The sequence below is a fragment of the Plectropomus leopardus genome, chromosome 15 (genome assembly GCF_008729295.1).
Source record: "Plectropomus leopardus isolate mb chromosome 15, YSFRI_Pleo_2.0, whole genome shotgun sequence".
Classification (NCBI taxonomy): domain Eukaryota; kingdom Metazoa; phylum Chordata; class Actinopteri; order Perciformes; family Serranidae; genus Plectropomus; species Plectropomus leopardus.
In genome coordinates, this window is record NC_056477.1 from 14,924,706 (window position 1) to 14,940,935 (window position 16,230).

Genomic DNA, 16,230 nt, shown 5'->3' on the forward strand with positions numbered 1-16,230 from the left:
AGAATCTTTGATTTAAATCTATGCCTCTGGTTCATTTTAAAGGGACAAGTTCACCCAAGAATAAAAAAATACAAATTTAACTACATATTTCCTCTTACCTGTAGTGCTTTTCATTAATCCAGACTGTTGCGGTGTCTGTTGCATCAGGTTGGAGATATAGGCCTTAGAGATGTCTGCCTTCTGTCCATAATAATGGAACTAGATGGCACTCATGTTGATGCTCAAAGCGCCAAAAATGTATTTTAAAAATCAACAGCAATGTGTCTTTACAGAAATCATGACCCGGTTATTTAAGATAATCCACAGACCTTGTTGTGAGCATTTTCATGTAGGAACTATTTCCCTTCCAATGAACTACACTTGCCAGCCTCATCACCTCACATAAGGCAGACTGCATCTACTGCAAGCTCACTTAGCACCACTGAGCTAGCTAATGTTGCAGTTAAACTGAGGACTTCATTCAAGTTTACATCTCACGCTGTCATGAGCAAAAGCCTCTCATCCATAATGCACACTTAATTATGAGCAGCGATACAGTTGGCAGGTGTAGTTAGGTAGAGAGAAAATAGTTCCTTCATGAAACAGCAAACAACACGGTCTGTGGATTATACTGAGTAAGCAGGTCATGATTTAATGAAAGATACATTGTTGGGTTTTTCAAATGTATTTTTTTGCCACTTTGAGCACCACAAGCTGAAAAGCTTCTAGTTCCATTATACTGGAGAGAAGGCAGATGGCTGATTACTCCAACACTCAGTATCTCACACCAAAACAATCCTGGTTGATTAATAGCACAACAAGTAAGAGGAAAAACATGTACTTTTGATTTTAGGGTGACCTGTCCCCTAAACATCCTAGAAACTTGTTTCTCTCCTTTACTTTCAAAATCCTCCTCACGTCAATGAAGTCACATCTCAACCTTGCTCTGACCTGGGAAAGGAAATACGGCCGTTTGGAATCCGCTGTAGCTCATAACTCAAAACATTTCTGTTTTCTACCTGACATATTTATATGAGGACAATGTCAAGGCCTCGATGTCCATGCCTGATATCAATCTAGGAATCTGACTTCCACAGTCCCTCACTGGCCATGAAACGCAGGGACATTAATCCTGGGCAACAGAGAAGCGGCGGTGGTCGGCAGCCAGTCGCACAGTGATTCACTGCTGACCAATTCTCAGTGAGGAGGCAGTAAACCAGACTCTGACAGCCTGCCAGTGCTGATCTCCATACAAATTACTGCAGTGTGAGGCAAAGGATTTGTCAAGGAGGAGTGGGAGGTGGCATGTCCACACACACAGACGTGTTTGCTTACAAGTTTCTGGTGTGAAGCTCAAACATGAGGTGTCTGTTGAGGTATTGACGCCTGCCTTGCATCTGACTGTGAGCTCATGCATGTGTGTGTGCACCTTTGTGCTGACAATGTGCATAGCAATAAGCTGGGCATCACCTTTGGCTCATGTGGTGTTTGTCTGTGGAACTGTCTCACAGTGGGATGGCATGTCAGCCTCCACCTCCCCCCTCCCTCTGATGCTCCACACCCTCCTGGGTCTCCCCTTGTGTGGTCCCCTTCATATCACATTCCTCCCTTTACGTGTCCGTGCATTGTCATTTTGGCAGATCTGACGGATTGACACAAAGTCAGCAGGTAGACAGTGTGCATCCAGACAAAACTACACCAAGATAGACACATTTTTGGACAGACTGACACTGAATGTGGATGCTGGATCAAATGGGAACTCAAAGCCAATGTGTGTGTTGCTGGGACACTGTTTCAACAACCAAAAGGAACGTGCTGCAACATTTGGAACCTCTAACACTATTACATCCGGCAGTTTTTTGAATTTTAATGGGATTATAGTGAGTCAAAGGTAGTGCTTTGTGGCAGAAACATAAAATCATTTCTCAAATATATATACTTACTACAACCTTGAGTTCAGCAGCTTCCCTCTAAACTAAGAAAAAAATGTGAATAACCTGGTGCACCTCTTAAGAGTACTGTCATTAGGCATAAAAACCCACACAGGGTTGTCATTTTCTCCAGCAGCCGGTGCTGTCAGGCATTTACAGCCCATGAGATCATGCTATAGGAGGCTGCATAAAGGTTTCCATTCATTGTTTCTGTGCAGCGATATGCTGCTTTAAACACATCTGAGGAGGAGAGCCATGAGACGAGGAGCAATTAGAAGTAATTACACAGTATACAGAGCTTTGTTAACAAGCGCTGGTAAACATATCACTGTGACGACAACATTGAGAGGCTGACGGGTCGTGCATTCTGCTCAAATCCACCAGATCATATTTGGGGGAATAGAGATTTAAAAAATATCATATCTCCGGCAAGGCCGTGGGTTTTGTTTTATCATCGGGGAGGACACAAATGAAATGAGAGGTTTTGGGGTCCATTGCAAGACAATTTAAAGCATTAAACACTACATTTCATGCATTTGGGTGAAATTTTCTGCACCAATATGTTTGTTTTCTACAGCAAATTATGGTACAAATGTCGAATTATATCACAGTAAAGGTCCTCTGCTACTTTCCTGTTAAGAGAGACAGGGCCCCTGCGTCCCCTCCACCCCTGAAATCTACACTTAACCTCTCAGGCAACAAACACCTGTAATGCTGAAAAGTGGTTTGCAACAACATCTCACTGCTCATACTGACAAATTGAAGTGTCTTTTCAAATCATGCCCATTTTTGAAAGGTGTTTTACATGAGAATAATGAGAAGAAAAAATCCAGGTAGGCTGTACCAACAATACAAATATGAAAATAAAAATAAATCCATTTTGAGGGGGAGTTTTATTTATCTCTACACATTGCAACATCTAAGACACAAGTGATTGAGTGACAAAAATTTGGTAAAACCTCGATTTTGAAAAAAGGACTCACTAAAAACATATAATTTTGACACTAAGAGCACAGCAACCTTCGGTTTAAAACACTGTTAACATCAAATTAAACTGAATTAAGAGGCCAGTCTTGATGAAAATCCAAAAGAGGAGGAGACAGGGTGTTAAACTCTGGCAGCTCTGTGTTGTTAAGAGTTTATGGCTTTCACACATTTCTCTCTGTGGTAATGTTGTTGGATGTGTGACTCTGCTGTGTCCCCTAAAAGGAAAAAAACACATAATGCTCTCTGGTATGACTGTGGTAGCTGTTCACTGAGGTCTGTAAATTCCCTGTGCATCTCCACCTGTAATACTCTTGCTGTTATTCTAATACATTCTGTAACAGGACTGTTTCAGGTAACGTTTTGGACTCGAGATGCATATTTAAAGGTGTATTAGTATCAGTGTTCGCTTCATGATATAATATCATTTGTTAGAGTTCATTGACAGGAATGATGTTACTTACCGACAGCTTTAATGATAAATCCCTTAGGTGACCTCAGAGCTCTGCGCATCCACGCTTCTCTCAGCACCTCCAAGTTGTTCGCGTTCCCTTGAATGAAAAGCACCATGTTTTCCATCCATCCCTGAAAGTAAACTTCAGCCATGGCCTTTACGAGTCTCTTATTCCAAAAACTGCGCAAGTTTTGCGCCTTGAAGTCCGCAAAAATCTCCTGGCCACTCGTAGTGTTAGCATTGAGTTTCCCTCCGCCGGCGCGCGAAATCTCCTCGTCCGGGCCGAAGACCACGGCGAGCGAGGCGGCGGAGAGCTGGACAAACCGCGACTGGTGAGACATTTTAACGCCTTTATCGGCTCCAGAGAAGAGCTATCATGCTAGAAATGAAAATGCACTAGTTAAAAGAGCGTGCTCCTCTCTGGAAATCCAAACAGACGCGATATTTTGCCACGCATTCCTCCTGTGAGCGTCTGAATCCTGCAGCGTGTGAACCGGAGGAGCAGTGGACGTCCGACTGGTTTCTCTCGGCTTCAGGGGATCTAATGACGGTGGCAGAGAGGAGGAGGAGGAGGTCTTACCAGCCTGCTGCTGGCTCGCACAGGTAGACCTCCCACTGCCTGCTCACCGCTGCGTTTGGGTCGCTAAATTCTTCTCTTCTGCAGGAACCTGCCGGACAGGTGCTGTTTCACTTATGCAGTCGTAAAAGAAAAATTCAGATCTTTTGATGTAGTAAACGTAAAAAAATAAAATAAAAAAAAGTAAAATACTCTTTTACAAGTAAAAGTCCTGTAAACAAAATCTTACTTAAGTAAAAGTACGCAAGGAATAGCATCAAACCATACTTAGAATACCAAAAGTAAAAGTTGTGATTATGCAGAACGGCCCATTTTAAAATAATATTGAATTATAATTTTTGTTGCATTATTATGTCCATTACTTTAACGTTGCTTCTTGTAAAGGTGGATCTAATTCTATTATTTGTATACAGAGTAGTTTGCTGTTTAATAACTTTGCATCAATAATCTAAATTTGTAAAGTAACTAACTAAAGCTGTCAGATAGATAAATGTAGTGGAGTAAAGAGTACAATATTTGTCTCTGAATGTAGAGAAGTAGAAGTATAAAGTTGCATAAAATGTAAATACTCAGGTAAAGTACCCAAAATAAGTACTTATCTATCTATTTGAGTAAATGTACTTAGTTACTTTCCACCACTGCACATTTTAATTTTTAAAATCCCTTGAATATTTTTGTTTTATATTTGTTTGTTTTTTGGGGTTTTTTTTTACATCTTCTTTTTGTTCTTGTTCTCATCAAACTAAAGGTGATGTTTCTAAAAAAAAAAGACAATTTGATGATAACATTAACTTATTTGGATAAGAGCAACATATGAAGTACTTTGCAAAGTAGCATGCAAGTTGCAAAGCAACATGCACAAATCTTGTCCATAAAACAGGAAAGGTTTAAATTAGTACCAGCAACACAGAGAGCTTGTAAAATACTTCCTGCACAGAAAAACAGGTTATAGGAATCAACATCAAAGGAGACCAAAGTTCACTGCAATCCCAACAATGCTTGAGAATAACTTCAGTTGAGTGATTTTGCATTAAAACATAAAATATCAGTTTATTTCCATCGATAGTCTCATTATAACGTGTCGCTGCTGCTGCACACAAATCATTTAACGTAGACGCCAGAGCCAATTTGTATTGTGTCGTAAACGGAGATCTCATGAGAAAATGTAATCCCTTAAAATATTGTATTTCACAACAATGACTTAAGAGCAAATGTTGGTTCAATAAAAGAGAATGAGCCTGCGGGAATATTTTTGCCACTAAAATGAGAACCAGTCCCATCTGTGCTTTCCAGAGAAGGACCCCATTAGTCTGAGTTTTTACTGTCACTGTAACAGGCGGTCTAAGGCACAGACAGACAGACACCTCATATATCAGAGAGCCTGTGGCTTTAGTTTCAGGAGCACTCAGGCCCCCAAGAGGCTGGGGGCCAGTCTACCTCAGTGTGGTATTAGAGCCCATGCGGGAACAGGATATTGCGCTTCCTCTGTACATGAAAAGAATACATCACCTCAGCCTTCACAGGATGAATTATGTGCAGTCCGTCCCCGGGAAGCAGAGTTGAGTGAATTTGGAGGGCAAAAGAGAAAACTTGCAAGGATTCTGTGTGGGATTAAAGATTCGAGTCTTCTGAGTTAAAAAGATTCTTTGTGGCTTATTATTTTTTAAAGCTTCTGATAATAATTTTAAACACTACCAGTTCAGACCAGCTTTCACAATCATTACAGACACATGCTGTGCAGCCAAACTTTGCTCAAACCCACAAAACTTTATGTCAATTCCAGGGAAGATCCCAAAGTTTCCAAAGATGTTAAATCCTTCAGACCAACTTATGGAAATGTGAATAAATTAATACTATAAAAATGTCTATTTAATAGAATCATGCAGCCATAAAGCATCTCATTCATTGTTAACATACAGTGAAATAAGATGATTTTTCCAACCTTAAAGGTAGCCTTTGGATTTTTTTTTTATTTCTGGTAACTTGGGAGCTGCTTGTTTTTATGAGTGGGTCCCTGTTTTGTTTATCTTGTGCATGAGAACGCATGTTCAATTTTTAGTTTTAAGAGGCTCCTTTTTCAAAATGACAAAAAATTACCTTAAAGGGACACAAAATGGCCACAAGGATGTGCAAAGAAACTGCAAAGGGACAAAAGGACCAAAAAAACACAAAAAGTGATCCCAAAAAGACACCAATCAACTGCAAAGAAATGCAAAGGTACATAAAGAGGCAAAGAACAATCCCAAAAGACAAGAATGTAACTAAAAGATGCACAAAGCGACCACAGAGACAAAGATAACCATATACACACAAAATTACCACAAAGAAAAACAAAACCACAAAAAGATGCATAGATACTACAAAGAGATGCAAAACAAAGAAAAAAGAAGTCAGCAGAAACCATCACAAAATCTTTGTGTTGTGTTCGTAAGTAGGAGAGGTGATGGGGCCTTCTGCATATCTGTGCCCTGGGGCCCATTGTTTCATAATCCACCCATGTCTGCACTTTAAACTCACAGGATGCAAGAACAAGAGATAACGGGTTTAGGAAATAGAATAGAAAAATGCTTGTCAAAGGGTTAACCTTATTTACAGTAAAATCTTAAAACAATTTTTGTTTACCAGATTTATTTTACAGTAGTACAGTGAGTTTTGGCATGTGTGGTATAACAAACACAAATATTTTTAGCTGTGTTTGCATAACATGGAAGTGTGCATAAATGCTCTCATTGTTTAATACCGTTAACTTCCTCTAGATAAAAATATTGGCACACACATTGTTTTATCCGAACACAGACAATGGGACTTGACCCGCCGGCCCGACCCACATTTCAAATCTGAGGGCTCTTTCTTCCAAATGTTTAGTCTGCTGGTGGGACTGATTATCAAGAAGCAAAGTTCACCAAGTTACCATAATTACATGAAACTCTGCACTCCGGCCCCTGATTTTCAATTAGCATACATATCTCTCCCTCTTGCTGTGCATGAAGCAATTTCAAAGCAGTATCAGGTGTCTCTGAAGGGCCGACGACCTTGACGTGATCACAGTGTATATTTTGAATATGATAATTTCAATGGACCACAATCCTAAACTGAAAGTCTCTTCATACAAACTAAAACATCTGGTCTTGCTATAAGATCTTGGCTCTCGGGACATTTTCTGACTAAAACACCCCCAGAAGGCTTCCCCTTAACCTCCACACCAAGAATAAATATGACCCAAATCATCCCTAAACCGTAGCAGAATTCCCGCACATGAGCTAGTAGGTATATGGCATAACTTCTGAACCACTAAAATTTCACTTTTCTATGTGTTAAATGTGTTTTAGAGGGTGTATCACCTCTTTGTTAGGGTTAGGATGACACTGAGGAATTTAAATCTGAGTCGTAACACAGGAGGTCAGTATTGCTTCATATGGTGGAGGTCAAAGGTCATTCTGGGGTCAGGTGTAGGCCATTTGTTCAGTAACCTGTCAAAATGGTACTCTATGAGGCGTATGAAGATTTAAGGATCAATACCACTTTCATGTCACTGTGTTATCTACAGAGTTAGAGTTTGGAAGCAATTATCGTAGTTTAGCTTAGCTTAGTTTGGCGTAAACACTGGAAGCATGGGGGAACAGATAGCCTGGCTCTTTCCAGATTAAACAAACAAGAAACAACATGTTATTGAGGAAAAGTTGGAGGTGAAATGGTGCATTCAATTCGCAGAGAGAAGTCAGAATTTCTGAGTTCCCTGTCAAGAATTTCAACTGGAACACCCCTTAAGACTAGACTGGGAAAGTCGTAACCTCACTGAAATCGATGTCACATCCGTTATGGCTCCTCTACACATCAACAGTAGTGAAAGCTTCAATTAAATAAATAAAATATATATTGAAGGGCTCTAGAAAGACTTTTAATAAAGTATGGAATGGCTTTCTTAATCATATTAAAGAGAAGGTAAAGTTGCCTGCTGCTCCGTAAAATCAAAAAATCAGAAGTTTAACACGTTCACTTACTACAACGCTCCCTGCCCTGCAAATTGTCTTTTTTAAATGTATACAAAAATGTATCTGATAGCCTGCTACCTGATTTGATTTTCTTTCAGAAGAGCAGAGCAAAAAAGCAATGAGCAAAAAAGCACCAAATTAGTAAAAGTTACAAGAAAACTACCTGCGTATGAGCAAAAAAAGTAAAAGACAAAAACAAAGGTAAAAAAAAACCCAAAAAAACAAAAATGACCTAATAAAAGGGCAGAAAATTAAAAGATACAATATATGTATAACTTTATTTTCTGTTATATAATTCTAACTATATAATAATAAAAGTTATCTGGACATTTTTACTTACTTTGATAATTTTCTAACAATTCTCACTCCTTTTTAAAAAAAAGAAGAAGGCCTAAATATTTTTCACTGAAAATGTAGATATTGAGGTATTCAAATTAACCAGAAAGGATGAAAAACCAAAGCTCACACACAATTTTGCAGTAAACAGACCAGCAAATACCACCTTTCTCCAAAACAAATGTGACAGCGATCTTGTCGTGTTGCGTTTACTTTGGTGGTGTGGAACTATCCAGAGGCAAAAGATAACTCTGTAGACATGCAGGGCACGGAAGCTGACGTAAACATATTTTCTTGGATCCAAAATTCCCTCATCAACCTTGCTTGTTAAGCTCTTTTTTATCCTTGTCAGAGTTTTTTTTAATCTTTATGCCTGAGTGAACATGTCCTAGCATCAGTCCTGGTGCTCTGTTATTACAATTTCATTATTTCAGCACTCTGCCATCGCAGGCAGCCGAGATCAAAGGAGGACCAGGCTGGTTTGTGTTCAGTGTCTGCAGTGTGTATTGACATTTAAGACAGTAATGTATGCACGCCCGAGCGCTCCGGAGCACAAATCAATGCACATCTTAAGTGAAACCTGCAGGAGTGACTCACTTCAGAGTCAGTAGGCAGCCAGACAAACATAATGATAGTGGTTTTGCCATAAAACATGATTACTTAAGTCTGGATTATAATTGAGTCATGTTGTTTTAATAAGTCTAGGACAGAGAGCGACTCCAGCAGAGCACTTAGCTCTCAGTGGAGGAGGGTTGCTTTTATACTCGAGTCTTTTGGAAGACACTCTACCAAAGAGAAAAAGAGAAAAGAAAGAGATTTAGAGTTACTTTGAGCACTGTGTAGTGGTGAGTGATGGTTTACACCCACATCCTTGTGAACCACACACACACACACACAAAGACCCTGTGGACATGCTGAAGATCACAGTCATGTGAGAGATGTCTACAGCTGCACTTTGAGGATGTGTGAGAGTGCAGGAGGGTCGGTTGGTTTAGTCTCCTCTTTCTTCCACAGTTTGTGCACTATCTGTAAGTTCACAGGTGCAACCGACTCTCATCAAACACTGACTCCAGTAAAGCCAAAACAGTCTGAGAGATTTCTCGCAGCTTCAAGTGGTGAAGAGACAAAATAGTACAGAGACAGAAGGTTGAATGAAGCAATAGTACTTTGACTTTTATGTGAAAAAAAGTTTTGCTTAAACAATATGGTAATTAATCTATTAATTAACAGAAAATGAATTCCAAACCTGATAACTGATTAAGTCATTTATCAAAAAACAATTGTAGACATGTAATCCAATCACCCGGGACACTTGTTAAGAGCAGGTGTAAAGATTGCCAAAGTCTCTACAGCCATGCTAGAATTAAGATTTATTGTCTGAGGACTATGAATGACTGTTTTATTGTAATACTTGTTAAAATGTTTCATTCTGAACATCGCTATATCTATAGATGCTAAATAATTTTTTTTTAAAAATCCGCTGGTTTAGGCCTCTTGATTTACAATTTTCCCCTATTTTTTTTTACTACTGTAAATTATTGTATTTTAGGATTTGGACTGACTCAGAAAAGCCTTGGAAAAAGCTTGGCCTCTGAGAAATTGTGATAGGCATTTTTCTCTACTTTTCAGATCTTTTATAAACAAAATGATTGATGTTACTGGACCTGGTGGTCAGATTGTTGTTGGTTTTTTTTTTTGGTTTTTTTTTTACTGTTTTCAGGTAAAAATTATTCTCTATTTCAAAATTAAATCAAATGAAAAAAAATCAATCTGCAATCTGCTTATCTGCTTTTTTATTGACTACTTGCCCATTTTGACTGATGCAGATTTTTTGAGGAATATCAGTAAAATATTTTTGCCTTTTTTAGTGGATTACTTTTATTATTGTACCTAAACAACATTGTCCCACTCATTTTTCTGTGCACCAGGTCTTTTGGATGTGTTCTCTAAATGCAGTTTAATGAGACGCCATCAGCTGAATGGCAGACTTCACCAACATCAAGGCACACTCCGGTCTGTGATGTGTCACCTGTCACCAAATTAACATCCAGGCCACCACTAACCATATTAAACCAGGATCTAAATGACCGGAGCTTTGAACTGAAGAAGCAGAGCCTGAGAGCCCCGTGGTAATGTGACATCAAAGACGAATGCAACAAACGAGCTTCATTCACATGTTCTTTTTATAACACAGAAATATGCACACATGCGAGAACACACAGAGGACACCGTTGTTAAGAAGAGCATGCTTCCACTGTTCCCAGTGACCCCTGCTTCAAGGTGATGTAAGGCATGCAGGAAATGCCTCATGGTTACTTCCTGGCCTGTTTTAGAGCTTTGAGAGAGGAAGACGTTCAGGAAGGAGAGCTGGAGAAGGCAGAGAGAGGTATGTGGTCGAAGACACATTTATATTTAATATTTATCTCAGAAGTTAGAGATGACCAAAATCATATTGGACATATTGGACTTTATCATTTGGCCGGAAACATCCTTCCAAATAAATACTAATGCATCATAGCATGTTTCTGCTGCCCCCAAGTGGCCAAAAAGTCAGATTTAATTAAATAATTCTGTACTGTAGCAGTGGAAGTTTGGTTTGCTGTTGACCTCAGAAAGTTATCTATATGCAAAGAGAGACATTTTCAGAAATCAGTTTTTGTTTTGTTTTGTTTTATTTTGTGGCCAATTTTTAACATTTGAACACAAAATGACTCCTAATTATTAGTTCATTCTTTTATGAATCAACAGCACAATATCTTTAGCGACGGGGCTAACTCAACTGATTTTATGTGGAAGTCAAGTTATGGTACAGCAACCTGCAGAAACTAAATTAATTAAAGGTACAGTGTATAGGATTGAGGGACATGTATTGGCAGAAATAGAAACCTAAATAATATTTATAACTATGTTTTCATTAGTTTATCATCACCCGAAAACAAGAGACATGTGTTTTCATTACTTTATGAGCCATATCTCCATACGGAGCGGGTCCCCATCCATGGAGTCCGACATAGGATTCTACAGTGGCCCAGAACAGACAAACCTAACACTGGCTCTAGATGAGGCCATTTGCGTTTTCCCATCAGCCAATGAAGGTTTCCTACATGCTCGTCACATAGGATAACAAGAAGCTTATAATCATGGAATATTTGCAGTGTTGACTGTGACGATGTAGTGGCTTGCACGGTTGAATAAATTACTGAAGTACCAGCTTTTAATTGTGGAAATATAATAATTATAGCAGCAGGAAGTTCTTTAACAGCATCGCAGCAACAACACTGCTTACACAGGCACTGTGGTGTGAGTGTAATTCATTTGATTAGTTGGAAATTAGAAAACTATGAAAACTATAACAAACTAATTATGACTAAAAATATCTTTTCAAATGTTTTTTTAAGAGATGACAATTTGGACACACTATCATGTAACAAACTTTTTTATGTAAGTTAGAGCATGTTTTTTTTACTGTAGAGAAGATTTCGGTGCCAATAATCCTCTCATCTAACAAGTATACTAAGTAACTATCTGATCAGAACATGTTGTCATGATACAAATTAACGCTTATCTGAAAGGAAGCGGAAGAAATACAGAAATACAAATCAAGCATGGAGTCAGATGTTACACATTTGTTACAGATATTTAAATTGGTTTGAGCTCTTGGCCTGCTGACCCTGCACACCTGCAGCCTTTCCACTGACTGGTAGTTACCATACCAGCTGGCCTGAATGGAAATGTTTCCTCTTCACCACACACACATACTGTTGTTGCTCCGTAGATGTTTTGACCCGTGTTTGCATGCACCATGTCAAAGCCAGCTTTGCAATTTTACAATGGAAATGTTTGTTTTTTCCAAATAGCAAGCTTGTACTGGAAATCATGAGTTCCCACTGTATGATTATCTTATTGAGTGACAGACTTTCCTTCAGGGCAGCATGCAGTGGCAATTAGAGAAGATCTGCTTTTCCCCCAAAGTGTAGATGCTAAGCCCAGATGAATGCTGCGCTTTGTGTATCTATTGTTAACTGCTGAAATGTGAAACGTGCTTCAAATTGATGTTAAGCAGTGTAAAGTTGCATTACAGGGCCACCTGATTTTGCAGCGTTGTAAGTGTCCTATCATTCATGCACATGAGGAGGATACTGTAGTGCAGTGCATTGTGGATGCTCTGCTGCTCCTAATGGTCTAGCGGCAGTCCACATAGCCCAGAGGTGAAGCGTTCCTGATGGGAGACGCCCCAGAGACACGCTGTCAAAAACAACCGTGGAACTTTCTCACAGTGTAACCCAGTATTCCCAGGGAAAGGCCTTTGAGAGGGGGATCGTTTCCTCAACAACTACACCACTTTGCTGCGCCGCTCCTGAGGAAGCTGTGCCCCCCTCTCTGCTCCACCCGCGGCCTGTGCAGGCTGCTAGGTAGACGAGCAAATGCTCAATAGAGCCTCTCATGTATCAATTACCTGAAATATCAAACATCACGTAAGAGGGCGGTTGACTTGTTTCTTTGACTTTGGTGGTCAGAACGATTTCTGGCAAATCTCCGAGATGTGCAAATAGTGAGAAAAAGTTTATTTACCAGAGGATGTGTGAGGGAAGCTGGGTCATTTGTCGTCTGGATGACTTATCTCCATCACAATTCATCGCCCAGGAAATTCAATTCTGTGCTGCACAATACAGCCGCACAATAATGAGCAGAGAATAAATCTTGTAGAGTTTTTAAGGTGAAACAAAGTTCAGCAAAGACAAAGATTTGGCACTGCTGTAAATACAAATGAAACAGTCAGTTACTTTAGATTCATTTGGATTCTGAGACTTTAACAAAATACCAGCAGGTTTTACAAATAATTTTAGCTACTTTAGCACAGAGATCGTGATATAGGGCTAAGTCTCTTTTATGCCTGCTTTGCATTTTTATACTGAACCAAACAATGGCGGTATCATTCTGCTCCATTGTGTGATTTTAGATAGCATGCTGGCATCATGGAAACAAACGAGGCTTGATGTTTAACACAACTGCGTCGGCCTTTTGTGACATTTAACATAAAGGTTGGCAGCACTTTCTAAACAATAACAACACTGTAACATGGCAATAATCATTTACCATCACTATTTTATGGCGGCTGATCTGGTCCTCTGCTCAGAGGGTATTAGCTGCATTTAAAATCTCCCTCGGTGGGTCACACACATTAACACGTCAAAACATCACGTCCTGCCAGCTGTGCTGTTAATACATACACGTGTACACATACATATGTTTCGGCGATGTTACTACCGTGGCGGCTTAAGGGCAAGATAACTCTGTCCCTCCATTCTGCCGTTGTTTGGTTCTGTGTAAACATGCAGAGGCGGAATAAAGAGGGGACTTCTTGCGGCCCTACTGCGCGATCTCTGGAAAAAAGCGGCTACTGTTTCGGCACTGTCACTCGCTCCTGCGGTGGCTTCGGTGAGACAACTCTGTCACTCCTTTCCATATCATACCTTAAATACATAGCTGCAAGGCAGCCTAACGGCACGATATTGCTGCCTTGAACAGGCAGTAAAAGGGGCTTTTGTCTGGCTACATTTGGGCTGTGACCCACATTTGTGTCACCATCACAGGAAGAGCTGTCCAGAAATAATGCTGAGAGTTAACAAACACCGACTCCTGACAGGTTTTGAAAAGCCGACCCACTGGGACTCTATAGGCTGTGTGTGAGGCCGGGGAGATCCTTTTGTCATGGTAAGTATGACTCTGAACTTCTGACATGCACATAGGAGGGAGGGTGTTAATGGAAAAGAGTGATTTGCCAAAGTTCAGATGAGAAAGCAGGGAGAATTTAAACAAATCTACAAGCCTGTGGAAAAGAAAGAATTAGTCAAACTCGCCGGTGTCACGTCATGTGAAATCTACACATGCTCCACAACCGCACCCAAAGACTTCAGGGGTCTGATTTACATGAAAAGCGAAGAGGGGGTGAAAATGGCAACAACTAAACCAAACTCCCTCTTTACTAACCCTGTCTGCCCCCTCCCCTGGAAACCACGACCCTGCATTGAAACGACCTGATTGTCAACAGGCCGACCTGTGAGTGCAGCCGGTCTTTGATACCGGCGACAGGGGGTTTAAAGAGGAGGGGCGGGGAAGTGGCCACAAAAGCCTTCTGTTGCAGCGTGGGAGTGGGGTTACCTGCCCTGCTCTCTGCGGTGGCTTCTAATTTCAAACATCACATATGCATGCCTACGCATATGCATGCACATCCAAGTGCAAAACCTCACTTTCTCACACACACAAACACAAACATACACACACGCGCACATGCACTCACAGCTGCTGCAGGAGTTTGAGGCGTGAGGAGTGTGCACGTGGTTCCTTGGGGGACAAGTGTGGTTTGTTTGTCAAGTATTCAGAGCACGACATCGGGACAAAAGCAGCCACATAACCAAAGTGCTGGGTGACAGATAGTCATTGTTCTGTAGGAAATGGCATACAGACAAGCTGCTGGAAACAGACAGAGAAGTTTCCTGCAGGGTTTTTTTTTAATTTTTTTATGTGAACTAGGTCTCATTCTTGGTGGGAACAAAGTTAGCAGCCAGTGTCACAGTTGCAGCCCTTCCCTGGAGTCAGTGGTGTAATGTAACAAAGTAATAACACTATGTTACAGTACTCAGGCATTTTTGGAAGTATCTGTACTTGACTTGAGTTTTTATATTTCTATCAGCTTTCACTTTGCTCCATTACATTTCCTAAATAAATGTATATTTTCATCCCACTAAGTTTTCCCTGAACATCTTAGTTACTTTTTACAAAATGGCAAACGGTGGGAGGAACTGACTGATGAAAATGTATTTTGTTCTTTAAATACATTAAGTTGCAAAGAAAAGACCTTGTTTTTCCTAAAGCATAATATTCTCTCCATTTTTAAGATGGCATGTTACGAAGAATAAAACTTCATAATCCCCAGAATTATGAGCACTTGCTCTTTTATTTATTTATTTATTTTTTAACATTTACTTGTACTTTTACTTTCAACACTTAGGATTTGATACTTAAAGTATCTGATATTTACTGTACATAAGACTTTTACTCAAGTAATATTCAGCATTGTATCTATACTTGAGTACCAGTATAGATAACTTGCCAGAGCAAGGTATCTATACTGGTACCCAAGTATCGTCTTCAAGTACTTCATCCAGCACTGACTGGAGTACTGAACAAAGACCAGTGGGTTTATATTGATATGATAACCTCTACAGGGGTAAAGCTCTAAGATGAGTATAAAATGGCCATCGCACACAAAGGCACTGTGAGGTATGACAGATGAGATCTGTATGGTGTGATGGACTGTTATTCCACAATGTTATCAGAAATCTGAGATAGAAAATAATGATTGAATGACTGATACATTCATTAAAAGCCACCCTTCCAATAGCGCAACAACATGTGGAAGGAAAGAGCGAAAAATAAAATGTTTGCTTGTGAAAAGAGTGGTGGGAAAGGAAACAAACATTACATTACATCGACAGGAGGTCAGACAAGTCCAGGAGACATAAAAGTGACATCTCTGGGAACAAAAGCTTCAAAGGTAAATGATCTATAAGAGGCTGTGAACCAGGACCATCCCTGTTTCTCTGACAAACTCAGACCTCACAACTTCACATTTAAGACTATTTAACGACTTTAAACACTCTGAAACCTGCATCTACATGGCTTTTCTTGTGCTGCATTCAGACACCTTTCACAAGTGTTTAAACTTTGAACCCTGAGAAAATAAGTTTTTCTTTTCTAAAACACTGGAAAAAAGGTGAACAACTTGACAAGAAATGGTCAGCAAATTGCAGGAAATTTGCAGATTTAGATTTTTATTTTAAAGCTGAGGAAAATGTTGAGAAACTATGCTTGTAATTATCATGATATATTTTTAGATATTTTACAGATTTTTTATAAGAACTTTTTCAGATAATTTCCCTTTTTTTTACTTTCACATTTTTTTCTGTGCTAAAT

General features: G+C 39.7%; 1 protein-coding gene across 1 annotated transcript in view; it reads right to left on the reverse strand.

Moving 5' to 3' along the window:
* stox1 (storkhead box 1) overlaps positions 1-3,853 on the reverse strand; it is a 28,776-nt gene extending 24,923 nt beyond the window's left edge. Inside the window, 1 exon segment of the mRNA XM_042502728.1 lies at positions 3,359-3,853. Coding sequence (XP_042358662.1) covers positions 3,359-3,689 — 331 coding nt within the window. The 5' untranslated portion in view covers positions 3,690-3,853.
* Between the last annotated feature and the right edge of the window lie 12,377 nt (positions 3,854-16,230).